The sequence below is a fragment of the Pleurodeles waltl genome, chromosome 7 (genome assembly GCF_031143425.1).
Source record: "Pleurodeles waltl isolate 20211129_DDA chromosome 7, aPleWal1.hap1.20221129, whole genome shotgun sequence".
Taxonomy (NCBI): Eukaryota; Metazoa; Chordata; class Amphibia; order Caudata; family Salamandridae; genus Pleurodeles; species Pleurodeles waltl.
In genome coordinates, this window is record NC_090446.1 from 1187758702 (window position 1) to 1187778930 (window position 20229).

The 20229-nt window shown below is 42.8% G+C and overlaps 1 protein-coding gene across 7 annotated transcripts in view; it reads left to right on the forward strand.

The window, feature by feature from the left end:
• HEXD (hexosaminidase D) overlaps window positions 1-20229 on the forward strand; it is a 238406-nt gene that overhangs the window by 81804 nt on the left and 136373 nt on the right. For 6 of the 7 annotated variants that reach the window (XM_069200286.1, XM_069200283.1, XM_069200282.1 and 3 more), the window contains 2 exons: window positions 6666-6868; window positions 7500-7609. In XM_069200286.1, the coding sequence (XP_069056387.1) occupies window positions 6785-6868; window positions 7500-7609 (194 nt within the window). In that variant the 5' untranslated portion in view covers window positions 6666-6784. Of the gene's footprint in view, window positions 1-5668; window positions 5815-6665; window positions 6869-7499; window positions 7610-20229 lie in introns of those variants that run through there. The other variant, XM_069200285.1, reaches the window with a different exon arrangement.

A 20229-nucleotide genomic window follows, 5' to 3' on the forward strand; every position in this document is an offset into this window, starting at 1 on the left:
ATAGAGCCTGTTCCGTCACAACATCAAGGCACAGGAGTATACCTTCTTATTACCACAAAAAGACTGTTCTATAGGGCCAATACTCAACCTCAGGCCTCTAAACAAATACATCCTTTCGGAACATTTCCACATGGCCATCCTTCAGGATGCCATTCCACTACTACAGCAAGGTGACTTTATTACAGATCTCGATCTAAAGGATGTCTGCTTTCACATTCCAATTCACCCTGGACACCAAAAATACCTAAAATTTGTTATTGGAGGCAGACACTACTAATTCAGGGTCCTTCCATTCGGAGTCTCTACCACTACCATGGTATTCACAAAATATTTAGCAGTAGTTGCTGCACACCTGAGAAAGCAAAACGTTCAGGTGTTTCCCTACCTCGATAACTACGTCAGTGTCAGCAACACACTCAGTTGACAGTGGGTCTCCTTCACAACCTGGGCTTCACTCTTAACATTCCCAAATCTCACCTCCAACCACTACAGGTTCAACCTTACTGAGAGGTCATCTTGAACCCAGACTTAGGGTTGGAAATCCCAACCCAGCTCATGTCCAGAATTTTTGGACCTTCCTCTCTTAATTTAGGAGAACCAAAGTTGCACAGACAGGACAATTATGCCTCTGTTAGGGATGATGGCCTCTTGCATCGCCATTGTTCCTGATACCAGTCTACACACGCTTCCCCTACAACAGTGTTTGTCTCACCAATGGTCTGTCACAGGGTCACCTGGAAGATCTAGTGTTGTTAGACCGTCAGAACTCGAGGTTCTCTTCAATGGTGGAACACCAGCAACCTCTTGTAGGGGTGACGCCATGCCTCAAGTCACATTGACCACAGACACATCACTCACAGTTTGGGGTGCTCACCCTCAAGACCTGACAGTACTCTGGGATGCCATTCTCCAGTCCCTACACATCAGTTACCTAGAGTTTCAGGCAGTATTCCTAGCTCTCAAAGCATTCCTTCCTCACTTGTCTCATAAGGTTGTCTTAGTCTGCATGGACAGCATGACAGCCATTATTACTTACAGAAACAAGGCAGGACAAGGTCCTCTCACAACTGTCAGAACATATGGAAGTGGGCTCTTCACTGCCACATTCACCTGGTGGCAGAATACCTGCCTGGAGCAGACAGCAACTTTGCAGACCTTCTCAGAAGGATGCAGCAACAAGTCTATAAGTGGGAACTCCACCCACAAGTCCTTCAGTCATAATTCACTAAGTGCGAAGCTCCTCACATAGACTTTTTTGCCACAGCAGAAAATGCAATATGCCCAAGCTTTGCCTCCAGCTATCCATACGCTCTATCCTAAGACAACTCTCTGTGGATGAAATGGTCAGGGATATTGCCTTCCCTTTTCCCACATCTCACTCTTATTCCATTTCTGGTTTGGAGGATCAAGCAAACATCTCTCACCATGATTCTTGCGGCTTCCACTTGTGCATGTCAGCCTTGGTTCACCACACTCCTGGATCTCTCAGTAGTCCCACACGGGAAGCTCCCCAACAGACCAGACCTTCTCACTCAAAATCAAGGACAAATCCGACATCCAGACCTCAAGTCTCTCAACCTTGTGATATGGCTCCTAAAGTCATAGAGTTTGGCTACCTAGGCTTGCCTAAGGTGTGTACAGACATTATCAGGGAAGCCCATAGACCTACTACAAGAGCCTGTTATGTTGCAAAGTGGAAACACTTTGTTTGCTAGTGCCTACCTAAAAGCAGTGGCCCCATGAAAGTTACAGAACAAGAAATCATTTGTTACTTGCTCCACTTACAGAAAGTACATTTAGCATACACTTTCATTTGTTTACATCTTGCAGCTATAGCTGCATATCTACAGAACAGACACCATATTGCCTTGTTCAGAATTCCAGTCATTAAGGCTTTCATTGAAGCTGTTAAATGTGTAATTTCACCGAGGGTCCCACCTACACCATTGTGGAACCTTAACATTGTGCTCACCAGACTCATGGGTCCCCCATTTGAACCACTCCATCCCTGTCCACTTAAATTCCTCTCATGGGAAATGGCTTTGTTAGTCACCATCAGGTCACTCAGGCGAATTAGAGTGCTCCAGGCACTTACCTTGGAAGACCCATCTTCCAAATTCATAGGGATAAATTAGTCCTTCACACTAACTCCTAATTTCTCCCTAAAGTGGTTTCACAGATTCACATTAACTAGTCCATTGAACTACCAGTCTTCTTCCGGCAACCAGGTTCTGTTGTAGAAAGAGCCCTTCACACTCTAGATTTCAAAAGAGCACTCATGTTCTATATTGACAGAACCAAAGAATTTAGGAAGACGAAGCAACTTTTTGTGACTTTTTCACCACCTCATAAAGGTAACCCAATATCCAAATCAGGCATAGCCAGAATGATAGTTAAATTATACAGACTTGTTATGCTTAAGCCAAAATACATTTACCTGTTACACCTGGAGCACACTCTACTAGGAAAAAGGTTGCTACTATGGCCTTCCTTGGAAACATTCCCATAGCTGACATTTGTAAGGCAGCTACGTGGTCCACACCACACACATTCACAAAACACTACTGTGTGGATGTGCCTGCATGCCAACAAGAAAATGTAGGTCAGGCTGTGTTACGTACAGTTTTCCAGTCAACTGCAACTTCTACAGGCTAGCCACCGCTTTTTATGAAGGGACTGCTTTACAGTCTGTGCCGAGCATGTGTATCTACAGCCACACATGCCATCAAATTAATTATGTGAATTACCCTATCTTTTAATCTGTTATTATCTGTTTGTGGCATGTAGTGCTGTTGATTCACATGCACTCTCCCTCCTCCCTGAATGCCTGTGGCCATTGCAGTTACATTATATTTGTACATATGTACTTAGGTTTTTGTGTGGACATCTTTCTCTACACTTTCTTTCCCTACACTCCTTTCTCACCCGCCTGTGGGAAAACAATCTAACATGAGTCAATACCCTTGCCCAATATAACCGAAAGGAGGAGTCACTCGATCTTGTGACTCTGAACACTTCTTTGAAGAAAAACAACTTGCACCACTCCAGACCCAACACTAGATGGCTGGAGTATGCAGAACCTGTGAATCTACAGCACTGCATGCCACAAACAGATGCTTACAGGGTGAGTAACATAATCCATCTCAGCTGATATGTGTCATCAGAGAGAAGGTTAGGGTTTGGGTAGGCTAGATGGTATAGAATCAAATAGATAGCTATATTGTTGAGCTGAGAAGGTAATAACCTCTAAAGATTAGAAGATGATCAGGTTGAAGGAGGATCAGGAGTTTGTTATCTAGGGCTATCGTATTTCACATAAAACAGATCTTATTCTTGAGCATTATCTGAGCAGAGATCATCAGACAATTAGCCATATTTATTTAAATATGTCATTTGTTTGGGTTTGGGTTTGGTGTTTAGTATTTTTTTCTTGAATCGTTTTTGATATGTAGTTATGGTGGGCTTAGGGTGTTTTTTAACTTGTTTTTATCACATATTCATGTTATCTCTCAGTGTAGTGGAGGGTGTGAACCAGTCTTTGGGAAATCTTCTATTATAGACAGAAACTAATATTTCCATATTATTAAGCACAGAAGATTTGTAGTTGTTTTTAGGGAGTAAGAATTTTGCAGTTCTTGTTATCCAGAAGTTATTGTAGTGATAATGGAGATTAGGGTATCTAGAGGTAAAATCTTACGGCCAAATTAACAAAGGTAAATATACACATACATTTGCTTATGAGTATTCTAGTATTGGGGGTCATTAGATATTAGGTTCATAGTAAATCAAAGTTAATTTAAAAAGTATTATTTCTGTATCAGTTATTTTCTTGTAGAAAGGACAGTCCTGTTTCTGAATATATTCTCTCAATGTTTTATTGGTAATTTTAAGTGAAACAGGTTCAAAATCTATCATATTTCATAGTTGTATAAGTTGATTCAGGTTTCATCATTACAACAGCTACATTCACAGAAGAATCACTACCACCACAAACCGAGATGGTGAGCTCCATATAGGAAAGTATAGGGCTAAATTTGGCTTTTTTAGAAAAAAAATAACAATATTTTAATGTATGAAATAAATTAATTTTAAATATGTCTTATTAACCTGAAAATAGATTTTCACAGCAAACGCTCTTCATATTTAATGTGTATGAACTAATAAAATCAACTAAATATATTAGTTATGTATATTAATTTTTTATCACTAATTGCTAAATAAACAACGTCACTAAAATATTAATTTGTACTTAATATGTAGTAAACTTGGTTATAAGTTATAGGGCCTTGTATAGAGTTTCGCAGAGAGGGTTATTCCGTCACAGACATGATGGCTATCCCATCCGCCTAATTACGTTCCCATCATAGCCTATGGCGATCGTAATAATGTGGATGGGATATCTGCCACTTTGTGACGGAGTAACCCATCCAGCAAACTCTAAATCAGGGCCAGAGATTTTAACTTTTGGAGAAAAAAAATACTTTTTGATAAGATTTATTATTATATATACTTATCCTAAATAACTATATATAATGTTCTAATATTTATATATAAGCAATTGTATATGTTGATCTAATTTAATTTAACATAAGTGTCCTGTGGGATATGTTGCAGTATACATTTTTGCCCATGTGCATTGCTTGACTTGAACCCTAGAGTGGAGTACACATCCACCTGTTTTGACATCTGTAGTAACTTTACAAGTGTATTTTTTTAATCTTACTATTTTATGGCTACATGTATTACCACGTCACTCAAACCCCAACATAAATGTTCCTAAAACCTCCCATTTAATACTAAGTATTGGCCTTTTAACAGCCACTCCTCCTTGTCCCTCCCTTATTTACTACAAAAACGTATACTACGTGTGAGAATGTCACTGCTCAAAAAAAATAAGTGACAGATGTCTCGGGTTGTAAGTCTGTGAATTACATTTTGTAGTACATGAGTAGTACTCCTTTGTGAACTACAAAATACAGTTTATGAATTGGACCCTTAGTGTTTCCACTCGCTCGAACTTAGTTTTGGAATTAAATAGCAAGTGATGTTTTAGGCACATTGATAAAGAATGGGATTATGAAGTGATCGGACCTGTGAGCTTGCAAAGAGTTCTCCACAATTGTGGAAGGAGTGTCTTTTACAACCAGATCAAAGAACGCTTCCATACTGTGAGTGGGTTTTTCTGATAGTTGTGAAAACGTGTCACACAAGAATGAAGATAATGCATTTACAAGAAAAACTTTACTATCTTAAAATACTAATTAAAATCACCCATCAGAAGGTCGTCTCTATTCATAGTAAAGTGTTGACGGTGAGGTTGAGCATTTCCTCAATAAGTGTTTTATTGTTACACAGCCATCTTACTCCTAAATTTTTCTTTAAAAAAAAAAAGTCTGTTAGAGCTGCAATTTTTTAAAGTTATGTTGTGGCATTTTAATGTCTGGGATGAAATTCAAATAACATAAGGATGGAGCAAATCAGTATCTAATATTTTGCCAAATATTTCAGTCTGTCTATGGAAAATCGGAACAGGTGAACACTAAAGGCTGTTAATGCAGTGTGCAACCATGGCTACACTCGCAGGATTGCCTAGAAAAGCCTAAAGAGCATTTTGAACTAGCTTTCAAAACCCGCGGAATCATGTGACAAATTGTATCCTCAGAGGGAGCCTGAAAGCCTTCAGACTCCGGATAATCGAATCAAAGTTCAACTGTTGTTACAGCGAAACCAGGAAGAATACTTTAAATACACTGGAGTAAAGGTGCAGCAACCACCTGAAGGAACACAGGAAACAAAAACTATATTTTACACAAGGTAGGAAAGCATATTCGTCGGGGGAAACTCACGCTGTAATAAAAGCAAACCCTTAGGAGAACAGGTTGATTGAGAGTTTTGGGGAAACATTGAACAGGTTGGTGGCACTGCGACGCCAGAGGATTAGGGCAGCGAATTCTGAAATGTAATGGACTCTTCCCTCAACCACGCTAGCCTTTCAAAGGCACTAGCTTGTCTAAATTCGCTTTGTTTCCTTTCAACCTAGTGTGTTCTTGGAAACTTAACATTAACAATAACAGTTTTAGTTGTATGTAGTTCGTAAATCCACGTTCCTTTTTTTAACACTTTGTAGAACTAGTGCTACCATATGCTTAGTAGAACTCCTTGAAAATGATCTTCTTTTTAAGAAAGTGCCTTATTTCATTGTATTAGCTTGCTTTTTATCTAGTGCTTCATAAGGCAATTCCAGCGTGTCTAAGTACCGTACATAACTGCATATACTTTTATCAAATTGAGTGCTACTCAAGATACCATCCCCAGAAAGATAAAATGCATGCTTGCCCTAGCTGGGATTCAAACGTGTAACCAACCTGCAAATCGCAATAGATGTGAGGGACATCGTGCAACTCAATGATCAATCTTTCCTGTTCAGAACTCACTGCTTGGTTACCTAATTAACTACAGAATGCACCTTAAGACGAGATTTGGTTGTGTTCTTGCTCACAACTCACAGGTTTACAGCTGAAAAAAGCGTCGAGGGTGGTTGTTTGAGATGGACCGATTGATTTACCTTGCAATATAATCACTGTGCAAACCTTCCAGTTAGTGAAAAAGATTTTAAAGGCGTAACAGGTTTAAACTGTCACCAATGTAGTGGATTTGTATTGCAGGGTTCAAGAGTCACCGAATGACCCGCAAGTGTGCTTTTGAAAGCAAGAAACACTGATCGAGTGTTGGTAATTTATCCCACACCAGTCCTTGCTGGAGCTGAACAAGGACCGGAGTGAAGATGGCAAATAGTTCGACCCTGGGAATGAAGTTGGTGCACCTTGACCTGAAAGGGGCTCCCCCAAGGGTCTCGTACCTGGCACAGGTAAGGCCTAGACCTAAATGTATGTCTTTCCGTGGGTTTTTCAGTGTGAGGTCTCTCCTTCATGTGGTTACTCGTGCTACAAGTGGCCAGTCACATGGCCTTTTAACCGTATGGCAGGTGGTTGTGTTCTTTAGAACCATCACTTATCATGCTTCAAGCAGAGGACAACAGTGACCCGCAGTGGGAATGTCACCGAGGCTTGGGTATGAACTGCTGGTTTTGCAGAGTGCATTTCCCTTAAGAGTGTCCACGTGTTTCCCATTTACGTTAAACTGACAACTGTGCCTGTGTATCTTAGTCCTCTAGGTCTGCAACAGTGTTCTCACTGCTTTTTATGCTCGTGCTGACCATTGAGCTGTACTTTTGCACGCCAGATCCATAGTTAAGAAGCTACTATTGCGTTTGTTTCCGTTATTGGCTGCGTATGGTCTAGTACCATTAAAGATATGTGATTTCTACCAACCCCTGTGCGCTGGAATATGCCTGGGCTTAGAGGAGATTCTTATCCTTCATCACCTGCTATGTCCCTTACGGTTTTCCATGCCTTCTACATCTGCATGTTGCATGGCATAGATTGTCAACTGCACCGTTTGTCTGCAGATTGACCATTGGGTGTATTTTCTCCCCATAGGTTCTGCCTTTATTCCGTGCACTTGGTGCCAGTGGGCTGCTTATTGAATACGAGGACATGTTTCCCTACAGTGGCGACCTGGAGTGCCTGAGAGCACAGCACGCCTATAGGTAATATTGTTATTGAGCATGTCTCCTATGTTGGTTCCCTTTGACAAACTAAAGTCATTTTGGTGCCATGTGAGTTCTCTGTTGCGAGAGTGAGAGAGCTGGGCTGATCTTTTCAAAGAGCGCTTGTATATGGGCCTAGTTTAGAGTTTGCCTGACAGACTTTAAATCTTGCTAGTGTGGGGTTGTGGGTGCTGGGGGCCCCACGATTTTTAACACCCAAAATTTACCTCAACAGGAGGCCCACAGTTTCAATGAATCGGAGACGGTATTAGACCCTAATTTCATGAATCAATGTGTCCCGAGGTAAGAAACATGCCAACACATCAAATCAGAAATTGCATTCAATTAATTAAAGAGCCCACTAAATTACTGAGTTCTAGATCAGCGGAATGGTTAAAGGGTTTTAGTACAACATTCTAAAGTAAGTCAATCCAGAGTGAATGCATGAAGGCCCTCAGAAAAACAGGGGAATACAGAAAAATGCAAAATCAAAAATTAGTCGCAGTCCCAAGAAGACAGCAAAATCGTGAAAGAAATGGACAGCATCCTTAGTAGAACAAGAAAATCTCTGGCTTACACCCAAGAAAAGGGTTTGCATTTGAAGTTAACAGCAGAATCATCATGATATGATTGAAAATGTTAAATTCATAGCAAATCAGAGCACAGTTTCCTAAAATGTCATATTGCTTTAGCACATAAGAACTATCCCACTATCTCAGAACCCGTTTAAGAGGACCGAAGGGAACGCAGGGGTTACTGGGCCCAAACTTGGTGGTTGAGGCCTTTACTCCTGATGTTCTGTGGCCTGACTTAGTGTGGATTCTAAGCAACTGGGCCAGTTAACCCTTCTGGATTTCACTTTTAGTGGAAGCTATGGTCGAGTAGTCCAGGCTGTCTTTTTTGGGGGGAGCGTGGGCTGGAGTGTAGATATAGTTTAATGAACACGACTCATAACTCAAAAAGTGTGCACCAAACACTTATTTTCATATTAAGAAGAAGTATTTAATTTCTAACTCTACGCATTCAAAGAAAATATATGGCACTCAGAAACATTAACACAGTCCCTCTTAGATCAGGTCTCTAGTGTTTCAATAGGAAATTCCTGTCCCTCCTGCTTATCTCACTCTCACTGTGATTGGGGATATTCCCTATTCACTGGTGGCCGCATCCAGGGATTTCTCGGTAGTCTGCCTTACTCAGGAGTTCACTCTGACTCTTTAGAAAGTAATCCAAAGCAGTGAGTCTTCCGGTTCCCTGTAGGCCCATAGCAAGCCTTTGAAGAGAAGCACAGTGACAACAGCAGACACTCCAAGCCACACCTCCTTCACAGTTCTGTAAATACGATTTCTGTGCACTCCTTCCTCGGCACCAGCCGTTGATTGGTACTTCTGCTACAGCAGAGAACACGTAGGAACACACAATACTGAATGGTGCACCCAGCCATTAAAGAGTCTAGGATCCTGAATGTGTTTACATTTTATTTTATTGAATACCTTTATTCCATCATAATAGCACAGCAACATCCAACGCGTTTTGTTCAGTTGACTTGAACTTTCTCAGGGCTATAAACAATATATGTAGGCGCATAGCAAGTCTTACCTGCTCCAGCACCGAGCAAGGTTTGAGTCTCAGCGGGTGCCCCAACCGCTGGCAATTGCGATGCTGCAATCCTGCTTGGTTGAGTCAGGCTGCATGCAGGAGACATAGCAGCACCTGGGAGCGCAGGCTGTCCTTGAGCTTTCATGTCCAACTCCATCATCAATAGGAGATGCTCCGGTGCTGCCTCCTCCAAGGTAAGTTCAGCTCTCCCCACCAGGAGGGGCGGGGTTTGAGTCTGGTGCTCCTGGTCTGGTCCTAGTGAAGTCGATGCACGGCGGCCACCTACGTCCATAGAGCAGGCCAGGGGACAATTTCTCGATGCTTGATTTTGACCTACAAGTTGCACTTCAGTCACGGACAAAGAGCCAAAACTCTAAAACTCCTGGCATGCAGAGTTACCACAGGACCTGCACACAATGCATGGGTCCTTTCTACACACCAGTCCAAACCACGTTGGCCCTCCCTGGCATACAGGGTCACCACTAGACCTGGCAATAGTCTTGGCACTTGTTGCCTGTGTCACTTCCACAGCAGACCCTCTTGGCACACATGGTCACCTCAACAGTGCCGCACAGGCTTCATGGTCCCAAAACAGCACTTCTCTCATGCACTTCTCTCATGGCTATCATCACACTGGCCCACTCTAGACACACGTGGGTCACTGACCTGATTCCGCAAACGAGCAACAACCCGTTCGGTGCAGCAGCTGTCTCCTCACACCACGCACCGGGCATCCTCGACAGGGCTTCCCACTGGACCTTGCTTCCTCCAATGTTCTTCCTGACAGGGCACACTAGTGATGGCATGCGGGCAGGTGCTGGTGTTTCAGGATCCAGAACAGATGGTCTTGGTTTGTCTGGGAGATGTTCCCTCATCCAGCAGAGAGACCCCCCCTCAGTCCTGTCATAGACAGAAGTCTTGCAGAGCTTCCCCTCCTCATACAGCCCATCTGGCTGCTGGGCAGATAACAAATCTTTGGGGTTTCAACCTTCCTTTCTTATAGTCCATTTCCACACACCAAGTGTGACGTAGGGGAAACGTATTTTAATTTTCATGTTTGGTTTCTGTTTCTTCTGAAGTCCACAAATTTGTCTCTCTATTCTTCCTCTTGATAGGCTGTCTGTCACACCTGGTTGTCAGCCACAGTGATGTGTATCAAAAGTTTAATCTTGGGATTCCAGCACCACTCTTCATTATTCCCTTATCAGCCCCATCTCTTTCCTGAGATGTGTCCATACCCCTTCCTTGTGATCTCTCACGGAATCAAAGAACACCATTTGAATTGTATAAGGGTAGTCCCGCTCCCTTCTCCAGTGTGTCCCACCAACTTCAAAAGAATACACAAATCAGTCCTGGGGGCTTCCTCTACTCCTCATGCAGGCCTGAAATTCCCAAAATAGAACCTAGTGTCCTTCATGTAATGTGGCATTACAGACAAACTTGCGCTCAGTGTATGTACAAAGCACACACAGTGTCCAGTACTGTTTCCTCCATGTACTGTGCCACCACAGGCACACATACATTCAGCACACACAATCACTCTGTGCACTGCTCAGTATTGTAGTACTGTAGCCTTTCTGCACTTTGCCATGGTGTACTACATGTAAACATCCTATTAGTAAACACATTCCTTATGCCCACACTGCACAGCAACTCACCCTTGACACATACTCACATACTCGCCATGCATGCACTGCACTGCACACTGCACTGCTCTATCCCTGTGCTGTACCCTTACCAGGCACAAATACATGCAGTTCAGAGTCACCATTGCAGGGTTACACAGCACTCTATAAATGAAAAAGGCAAGGGTGAGTTAAATGCACAGTAGCGGAACTTTAAAAAGGTGAGTGAGCCTGTAGGTCTGACTCCAGTCACAAACGTTAAAAAGGACCTGTCCACTTCTACTGATCACTACATTGTATGCTGCCACCACCTCGCCTGTGCTGCTTAACTCTTGGTGAACTATAATCAAACAAGTGGTCCCTGCGGGGAAATTGTGGCCCTTGAATTCCACGGCAGTAATGAATGAAACCATCCTCATAGGTAAGGTTTATTATGTAACTAAACCAACAAAACAATTCTTTCTTTTGAGAAATGTTTCAATTAATATTAAAAACAAGATTATTTATATATCATTCATGTAGGTGTTCCCATTAAGTGACAGTGCAGTGAAGGTGAGTAAAATTAGTTTAAAGTGCACCAGTGTTACTTACAATTATATACACACATGTGGCAGATCAAGATCTTATGATCTTAGATGCAACACCCGAAATGCTGGTGTTGAAAATCTCAGTCAAATTGACAAACAGTCTACATTAAAGTAAACTGACGTTTCGACCCAAAGCACTAAATTCAGTAAAAATGAGTCATCATCAGGACAAGGCGCTTGTAAAAGAAGCATCTGCCAAAGTTCAACAGGCCCGAAACTTGATAGGTAGAGATAGAATTAAGATGAAATGAAGTGACAGCAAAACAATTTATGTGTAACCTGCTTAATCTGGCACCAACCGCTAATCATTAAAAATGGTAGCATCTAACAAAGGAGCCTGTCGCTACCCTTTAATTCTGTGGTGGCCTGGGAAATTAACTAAGCCAATATATATGTAGCCTGATTAATCTGGCACAAATCGCTAATCCCCCAAAATGGTAGCATCTAACAAAGACCCCTGTTGCTGCCTTTTAATTCTGTGGTGGCCGGGGGAATTAATTGAGCCCTAGGCAATGAAAATACAATCCGTTGAACGGGGTTTGCTTTCAAAACCAACCTAGGAGACGCAATCTCCTTACCCAGGTCCACGGGTTACAGGGTTTGCCCCTTTTTGATTTCAGACTAACTCTTGGTGAAGGCAGTACCCTTTCACCACTAGGAGGGCAGCTCTTTGAGTGCCCTTCCCGGACCAACAAGAATGCAGTCCATGAGGCAAGCTTATGTCATGGTGCACATCATGATCTGTATTTACCCATGACAACGAATATCGGCATTAGGGATCCAGACATCAATACAGTTGGACACTCAGGGCAGCGGAACATGTCCATAACCAGTTAAAGAATGTATCCCTCTCAATACAGTACATGAATAATTATTCTTCCTATTCTATGCTAATGTTATCAGGAGATGGTAGAACAAACTAGATACATGAACAACAGTCAACTATTCTGAATGAATAGGATACAGTGAACTGAATTAGGGACCTTGAGATGTCGTTATAGTTTTTGACTGAGCCAAGGAAAGCTTATCAAAAACAGCATGAACAATGACAATGAAAATAATAAACAAAAATGATTCTACTTGACTAGTACAGCAGAAATGACAGTGAGGTGTGTAAGGGTAGGACAAGGGTGACATCCATTTTAAAAAATATGGTTGCTAAGCCTAAATTCAGGCCCTGTTGACCAGAGTCAGGAAAACGTACTTCTACACATCATAAGAAATGTGTTTCAAAGACAATACTATATGTTACAAAGACAACATATAGTACTATATCAGAATATACATCTGTATCAAGTGTAGACCACATTTTGCACATTGTTAATTTTGCGCAAAAACATAAACTTACAAGAATCTCTAACAAGATAATTATCAATGGCTGAGATTAATTCAAGTATTCCACCCAATACTTTTGTTTGTTCCTGTTTTTGGTTGTTTACTACTGCCAAGAGGGCAGTGGGATATCTAGATTGTTCTGCAGGTGCGGCAAACAAGAGCTTTGCCTCCACCGTGGATCTGTCGCTATGTCTGACTGCATTAACTCAGATGTCGGAGGTGGAGAAGGTTCTGTTGGGTGCATATACTGTACTTGGCGTACACTAAATATGATGATTATACTGTCAAAGATCATATCCAGTTTCTATCATTTTACTTACTCAAGTTTTATTATGGCTCTTCATTATTAAGTGGAGGCCCCTCATAGTAAATTCCGCACACTGTTTAGTCTTGGATTGTCTACACTCAGTTTATCCTCTTGTTCTCACACCAGTGGTGTATAACATCAGTATAACAATTCGCGTTTTGTCATTACAACCAGTGTCGATAATCACAATGGGACTCCATCTAAGAGGTGATCCAGTTGTCAGAACTGATAGCAAGAACCAGACTTCTTACAAATCCTAAGCTCCCTGGCACACAAGACTTCTGGGGACTGTAAGTACAGAGCAACAACGAGCCAGCACCAGGGAAACTGGTAGAGTAGAGTCAAAGAGGCAAACACACACTGCTAGTATATGAATGAGTCTAAAAGGAGGAAAGTCTCACAACATGTTCATTTTGCAGCGAGTCGATCAGAGTGAGGGATGTCTGGCAACCAGCAAGAGAAACCTTAGGATGCTTAGGTATTAAAAATATATTGTTGTGATATATATATCACATCACAGTGGCAATTACCACTGTGCAGTTGTAGTTAGGTCAGATTTTCCATATGCAGAGCATTTTGTTTTGCTTTTAATTTTAGTGCAGTTTGACAAGTCTTCACAAGACCTTCTTAAAAAAGGTTCATCCACTTTGACTCCTTCTTGGAAGATTTCAGGGTGATCCGACAATCGGGGAAGACAGAAAGGAAGGTCTCCAAAGGTCTTCTTCGTAGGCAATTTCCCATCGGTATTCAGTCCCCATGTTCTAAACTTATAATAAAAATAACATCTAAGGGGGCAATATAGGGGTACCGTGATCCCCTGGCACTTCTAGAGGCCACCAAGAGGAAATCCCCCATGCCAAAATGAAACAAATTGTGCCACAGACCCCCATGTGGTACTATGGGAATACCACTGAAGCGTAGGTACTGCAGGGAGGGGAGGGGGAATGGCCGCCAACAGGGTTTTGCAGGACCTCTCTGCCTATATAGTAAACTAATGATATTGGCCAGTGAGATGCCATTTCTCTGTTTTTTCACAGATACCGTGGTACAGTTTTTGGGTACTGGAACACAAAAACCGCTGAAATGCCACCAAAACATGCAGGACACCTTTGTTATTTGGGCCTGGGGGGGAAACCATGGGCTCAAAATGTAAATAAAACTACTCCTTCATAGTGAACACAACTTTATTTTTATGAGTGTGGGAGTCTGCGGTATCTCTGTGTTACCCGGAACAGGAAATAATATCTATGTGGCAACCCAGCAGGACCCAGGGAACAGCACAAATCGTTCCGACCCTACCAGCGTCAGTTTTACTCAGAGAGGTTCAAACCCCTCATTGGCTTTCAAGTATATATTAACAACAACACCAGAGATCCTACCAACCACAGCGCAAGCAGACAAGAGGACTGTTTGCCCATCAACCCACCCAAGGTGGTAAACAAACATCAGCCACAAAACCATGAGTCCTCTCTTCCCCCTCTTCTGTTATCCACTCCAGTGGAGTGAAGCATTACCTCGAAGAGTTGCCTTTGTAGCCTAGATATATATAGACTGCATTATCTGTCTTTTTCTTAAGAGTCTTTACAGTCCTTCCTGAAGAAAGGCGAACATCTCCACTTAAGATATATATTAAAGAACTGATTCAGGGTCCCCCACATGTGGGCGGGACTATTCAGTGCATATGATTTATCATGGAAATACCTCTACAAGAGAACAGGAGTTACAGGTAGGAAACTATTCCTTTCAAAGTTAAAATTTCTGAGACAGAACTGGAGACCAGGAAACACCAAGTGCGTCTTCTACCCTGCCTATGCGAGGTTCACCATTGGAAGATGCTGATATCATTGTCTTCTCAAGCACTTCTGCAGCACCACAAGAAACAAAGCCAGCAAAGGAATCACTGATGTGGCAGTTTTTGACCTTCCATCAGTCGAAAAAAAAAACATTAGTAAGGAGGTGACGTGCAAGACGATGGTTCACAGGGAAGAGAGTCTAGTATTTGATGGGAACTCCTGAAATATGCAAGAAGCTGGGGGCTATGCACACAAACACCATAGCACATACAGAGGTACAAAAGAAATGAGCGGTTGAAAGACAACCAAGTGTTCCAGAGGAAGTGCTGCAACAAGAGGAAGAAATTGATGACCACATGCAGTGTTTCGGGATATACTGTAGACACTGTCATGAAGTTGTAGCCTATGGGAAGTAAACTATAGAATATATTCAAGGACCACAAAAGCACAAAGGCTTGTGTAAACAATGTAAACAAGAATATCAAAACATTTTTGTTCGAAACCAGTAGTTAAAACTGTAAAAAGAAAAACAAAAAAAAAAGCAGTAGTTGAAAACTGCTAAAGAAAAATGAATGAAAAAAAACTGCAAAAAAGAATCTCCACTCTGTTCTACCAATGGAGTGTGGCGCTCATGAAGGGTTGAGCTCAGGGCCATGTTGTCCATTGCTGTATGTCGTACGAGTTGCCTGGTTCTGTGGGGTTGGGTGCAGGGCCTGGCCACCGGCAAGGGCATGTCGCCAACCCTCCGTTATTTTCATCCAAAAGCTGTACTCAGTAGGACAGGTGGATCAATATGATAAAAAAAAAAAAAAATCATTGAAAAAACTAACTTTTTATATATATCTTTTATCCTCAAACCAACAGCACACTGACTCTGCCTAAACTTGTTTTCCTCTGCCATCGGGCTCAGACGATTAGAAACGCAGTTCTGAAGAAGAAGTTTTTCGGGTCTGCTTTGGGTCCAACAGCTCGCTTCTCAGCCCTGCATTGGATAACAACTTATTGCATCAATGGGGGCTCCATCTCTTACCAACAGATTTTCTGAACTGGTTGCCTGAACCTGGAACACCACAACAGATGACTCTCTGGAGCCGCCATTTATTCTGGAATCTAACCAAGAATTCTCAACGGCACTCAGGACAACATTATAGAACATGCTTCATTCCAAATACCCAAAGGCCAACCAAAATAGGGTCTTCCACCTCTGCTTCTCTGCAGAGCAAATCAATGCGTCCTGCAACACCCTTCTTGCCTTCTGCTTTAAGAAAACTCTACTGCATTTGAGGGAGAGAAGGTAGGCACTCCACGACATTCTGTAGGAAGTGTTGTCGGAGATGCCAGACATTTTTGACACCCAAAACAGGAAGAAGAGGTCAGCCCCTCTGGCATTCCATCACACCAAGCACCAGAAGATCCAGAGGCACACTTCTCTGACATCAAGGAGAAGATAGAGTTCTTCAAGCCAGAGATGCAGCGCAGGCCAGTTGCGCGCTGAAGACCGAATTCATATTGCGCCTGAAGGTCAGTCTCAAGCCCCCAAACATTCAGTGACTGAGGCAGAGCACCCCTTCTGCTGGACTCTGCCATTGAGAATGGAGCCAAGCCTGAAACAGCATAGACCTTCAGGTCAAGTACATCCAGCAAGGACCCCTCAGGCTTTCAAGGTTGCATCTGCACCCACTATGGGCCACCCAAGGACACTGGACTTCACCTCACTGCTCTGCCTTTGAGTCAAAATGACCCCAGTGCAGACAAGAAGCTGCCAAAAACCTCTTTCAAGGCTGCCATTACCAACCTCAGGACTGTGAGAAATGGGTTGTATTAGATGATGGGGTTGTGTGTCTTTACTGTTTAATACATTACTAACCTTTCTGAGGACCAGTTAGACTTCATTTGATAAAACTTAAGCTCAACCCAGGGTAGCCGTGGCTTCTAGCAGTCAGACTTGGACAAAGAAACATGTGTAAAGCATTTAAACAGCACCAAAGAAACTGAAGAAGAAAGCAACTCCCTCTTCTCTCAAGAAATCCAACACCAATTTGTAAACATAACTTATACTATATGAATTTATAGACATCAAAATGCAAAAAAAATCTACTATAGGGTTCCAGAGATATAAATACTAGAAGAAATAGTAGAACACACTTTTCCACCCAACTGCAAACAGGCATTGACAACTTCAACATATTTGACACTTAGAAACTCTTTCAATTAAAAGTTATTATCAGAATGAATCTGGTTACTTGGAAGTATTTTGGGCGACCATCTCTGGTGGGGAGCCAGTCAAGGGGACCAGCATGGTCTGAAGAAACAGTCACCTTGGCCAGAAAAGCAGTTTTTAGTCCAGTTCCAGTGTCAGTGGTCCCTTGCATTGACTTCTAAGGAGTGGTCCTGATCCAAGGGACACAGGTTGCTGAAAATGCTCCGTGATGCTGAAGATGCTGTGCAATAAACAGGGGCCTTCCTGGGGCTACTTTACAGGGGTTGATGTCTCTAAAAGGCTTCTTTGGTTCAGCAAAAGTCCAGTCAACACCGGTCACCGAGCACAACAAAACCAACGGTTTCCTTCTGTTGACAGTAACTTTCCTTCAGGTGACTAGGCTGCACTGCAACGACTATCCCGTCTCCATCCCGACACCAACCCAAACAGCCCCTTTTGAGTGTGATTACCATGTACCCCTTGAAGGCAGATCCTGCTTATAGTAGGGGACTTATAGTACCAAACATCTTCATAGTTCAGAATGTTCTTAAGAGGGCCTCTGCACAGGCCGTGTAAGGCACTTTTCTGCCTAAAAAGTGATGCAGCAGGCAAAAGGGTGGCGATTGGGGCAATCCCACATTGGCGTATAGTTGAACTCGGTGGGCCTCCTCTCCAAATATGATAGTTACCACTGGGAGAAGGAGTAGTTTGAGGAACCGGTGAAGCACCTACCAATGGGTCACATAAAAATGGCAAGGAATTGTTCACTGAGTGCAAAACTATTAACAACACTGTCAGGTCTGCCCACGACACAGCAGACACCATAGGGGCATCACTACCAGCATCTTCCTTTACTGACACTCCTAGCTTAGGGTGTCCGTGTTTAGGCCCGAGATGCAGCAGTACCTATTAAATGTACCCTTCGGCAGAGAACATCTATTCAGCCCTCAGGTGGACCAGATGCTTAAGAAAATAAAGATACAGACATTGCTAAGTCCAGGGGTGCCCTGCAGTCATGCAGCTTCAGGTCAGCCTCCAACAAAAAGCAAACTAGGGGGGTTCCAAACCAGGGGACTCAAACCAGTGACCTTATCTGTCATAACATCAGTCTTTTCAGAACCCAAAGCAACCTAGGACCAGTGGCTGTAGTAAAGGTAGAGGTGATACACCAAGTGGCTCATCTGCTGCAAAACAGTGACTCACCTTCCTTTACCCAACCACATAACACCTTTTGGGGGGAAGGCTTCCTAATTCATTAGGAAAACATCACATCAGGTCTGTAGGTGGTCTACACTGTGTGGGAAGGTTACCGCCTCCAGTTTGTCATCACCCCACCATCCTACCATGCAGCGACACACTCAATTCAGACCACTTTCACCTCTTACAAAATGAGGTTCAGGCACTGTTACAAAAGGGTACTACAGAACTAATACCTGCACACCAATGTAGCAAGGGGGTATATCCCTTTTACTTTGTAACACCAAAAAAGGACGGCTCCCTCCATCCTTGACCTTCCGTCACTGAATAAGTTCATCCTCTCTGAACACTTTCATATGCTCATTCTACAGGACATTATCCCCCATCTGCACTAAGGCAACTTCATGGCACACAGGAGCTGAAAGCTGCACACTTTTATAATTAAATCGACCAGCTCATTATCAGTACCTCTGGTTCAAGGTAAGTGAATGACGCTAGTTCAGTGTGCTGCCTTTCAGAGCCACAACAGCTTCAAGGGTGTTCATAAAGTGCCTAATAGTTGTAGCAGTACATCTGCACAGAATTTCCATTCACAGCTTTCAAACTTAGACAATTGGCTTAGCAAAAGAAACAGAAAATGACAATGCCTAGCACACATTCAAAAGACAGTCTATCTGCTCCATGACCTAGGTTTTACCTTCAGTGAGAAAACAATCACACCTTCTGCTATAACAAATCCAGCCTTTCCTTGGGTCCGTTCTCAGTGCAGTGAAAGGCCAGGCTTATCACACTGTCAAGAGGGTAATGGCATTCCAAAAGCTGCTTCCTCTTTTTCCTATTACTGTTCTAACAGCTATCAAAGTGTTGTGAATGACTGCTTCACACATAGCAATTATACCATATGCCATATTACCTATACTACCCTACAGGAATACCTTGCAAGGCTATGGGCACAAGCATCATCACAGTAGAAGAATCTAGTGTTGGTAACGACCAGGGATCTTCGTCCTTTGCTTTGGTGGAACAGCAGCAATCTGTTACTCTGCAGACCCTTTATTGACCATCTTCAGCATGTGACCATCACAAGCAAATGCATCTTATGGAGTGAGGAGCGCTTCTCTGCCATGACCAGCCCAGGGACTCTGGATCCCTTATGATCACATAAACTTTCTTGAGCTTCAGCTCTCAAAGGGTTCCTTCCACTCCTACGAGGTAAAATGGTACTACTAAAAATGGACAATACAGCCATGTTCTATATCCAGATGCAGGGTGGCACCAGCTTCCCCAGCTGTCCGCACTGATACCAACGATTAGGCAATCCGCAAAAACATATACCTGTTGGAAAAGCATTTGCCTGAGGGGACAATGACTTTGCGGATCCAAGACCACAGGTGGGAACTCCACCCACAAGTTCTTGCATGTACTTGCAGCGGTGGAGAACTCCAAACAATAGATTTCTTCGCCACTTCTGAAAATGCAGAATGGCAAAGCTTTGACTCCAAGTACCACACCTATGACCCATGGGCAATCTACAATGGATGCACTGGTCAGAAATATTTGTCAATGCTTTTCCTCCACTCCACTTCATCCCGTACATGTTAGGTGTTTGTGATTCTCATCCTAGTGGCAATAAGGCAGACCAGACATCCCTGCTATTTGTTACTCCTGGCGATGCCAGTCATCCTTCACAAGAAACTTTCGCATATCCCTGACCTTCTCAGTCAGCAACAAGGTCAGCTCAGACGCCTAGAAGACAAACAGCTTAACATGAGTCCTTTGAGTTTTGTTATCTAAACCATCCAGAGAAATGCATGGCTATCCTAGAGGAAGCGTGCAAGCTTACCAGTCGCGCCTGATGTGCCTCAAAATTGAAAAAGTGTATGCATTACTACATGTCTAAGCAGTTACATCCTCTTAAAGGTTCAATGCAAGACAATGTTTCCTGTCTCCTACCTCCTACACTTGTAAGAGGGCAGG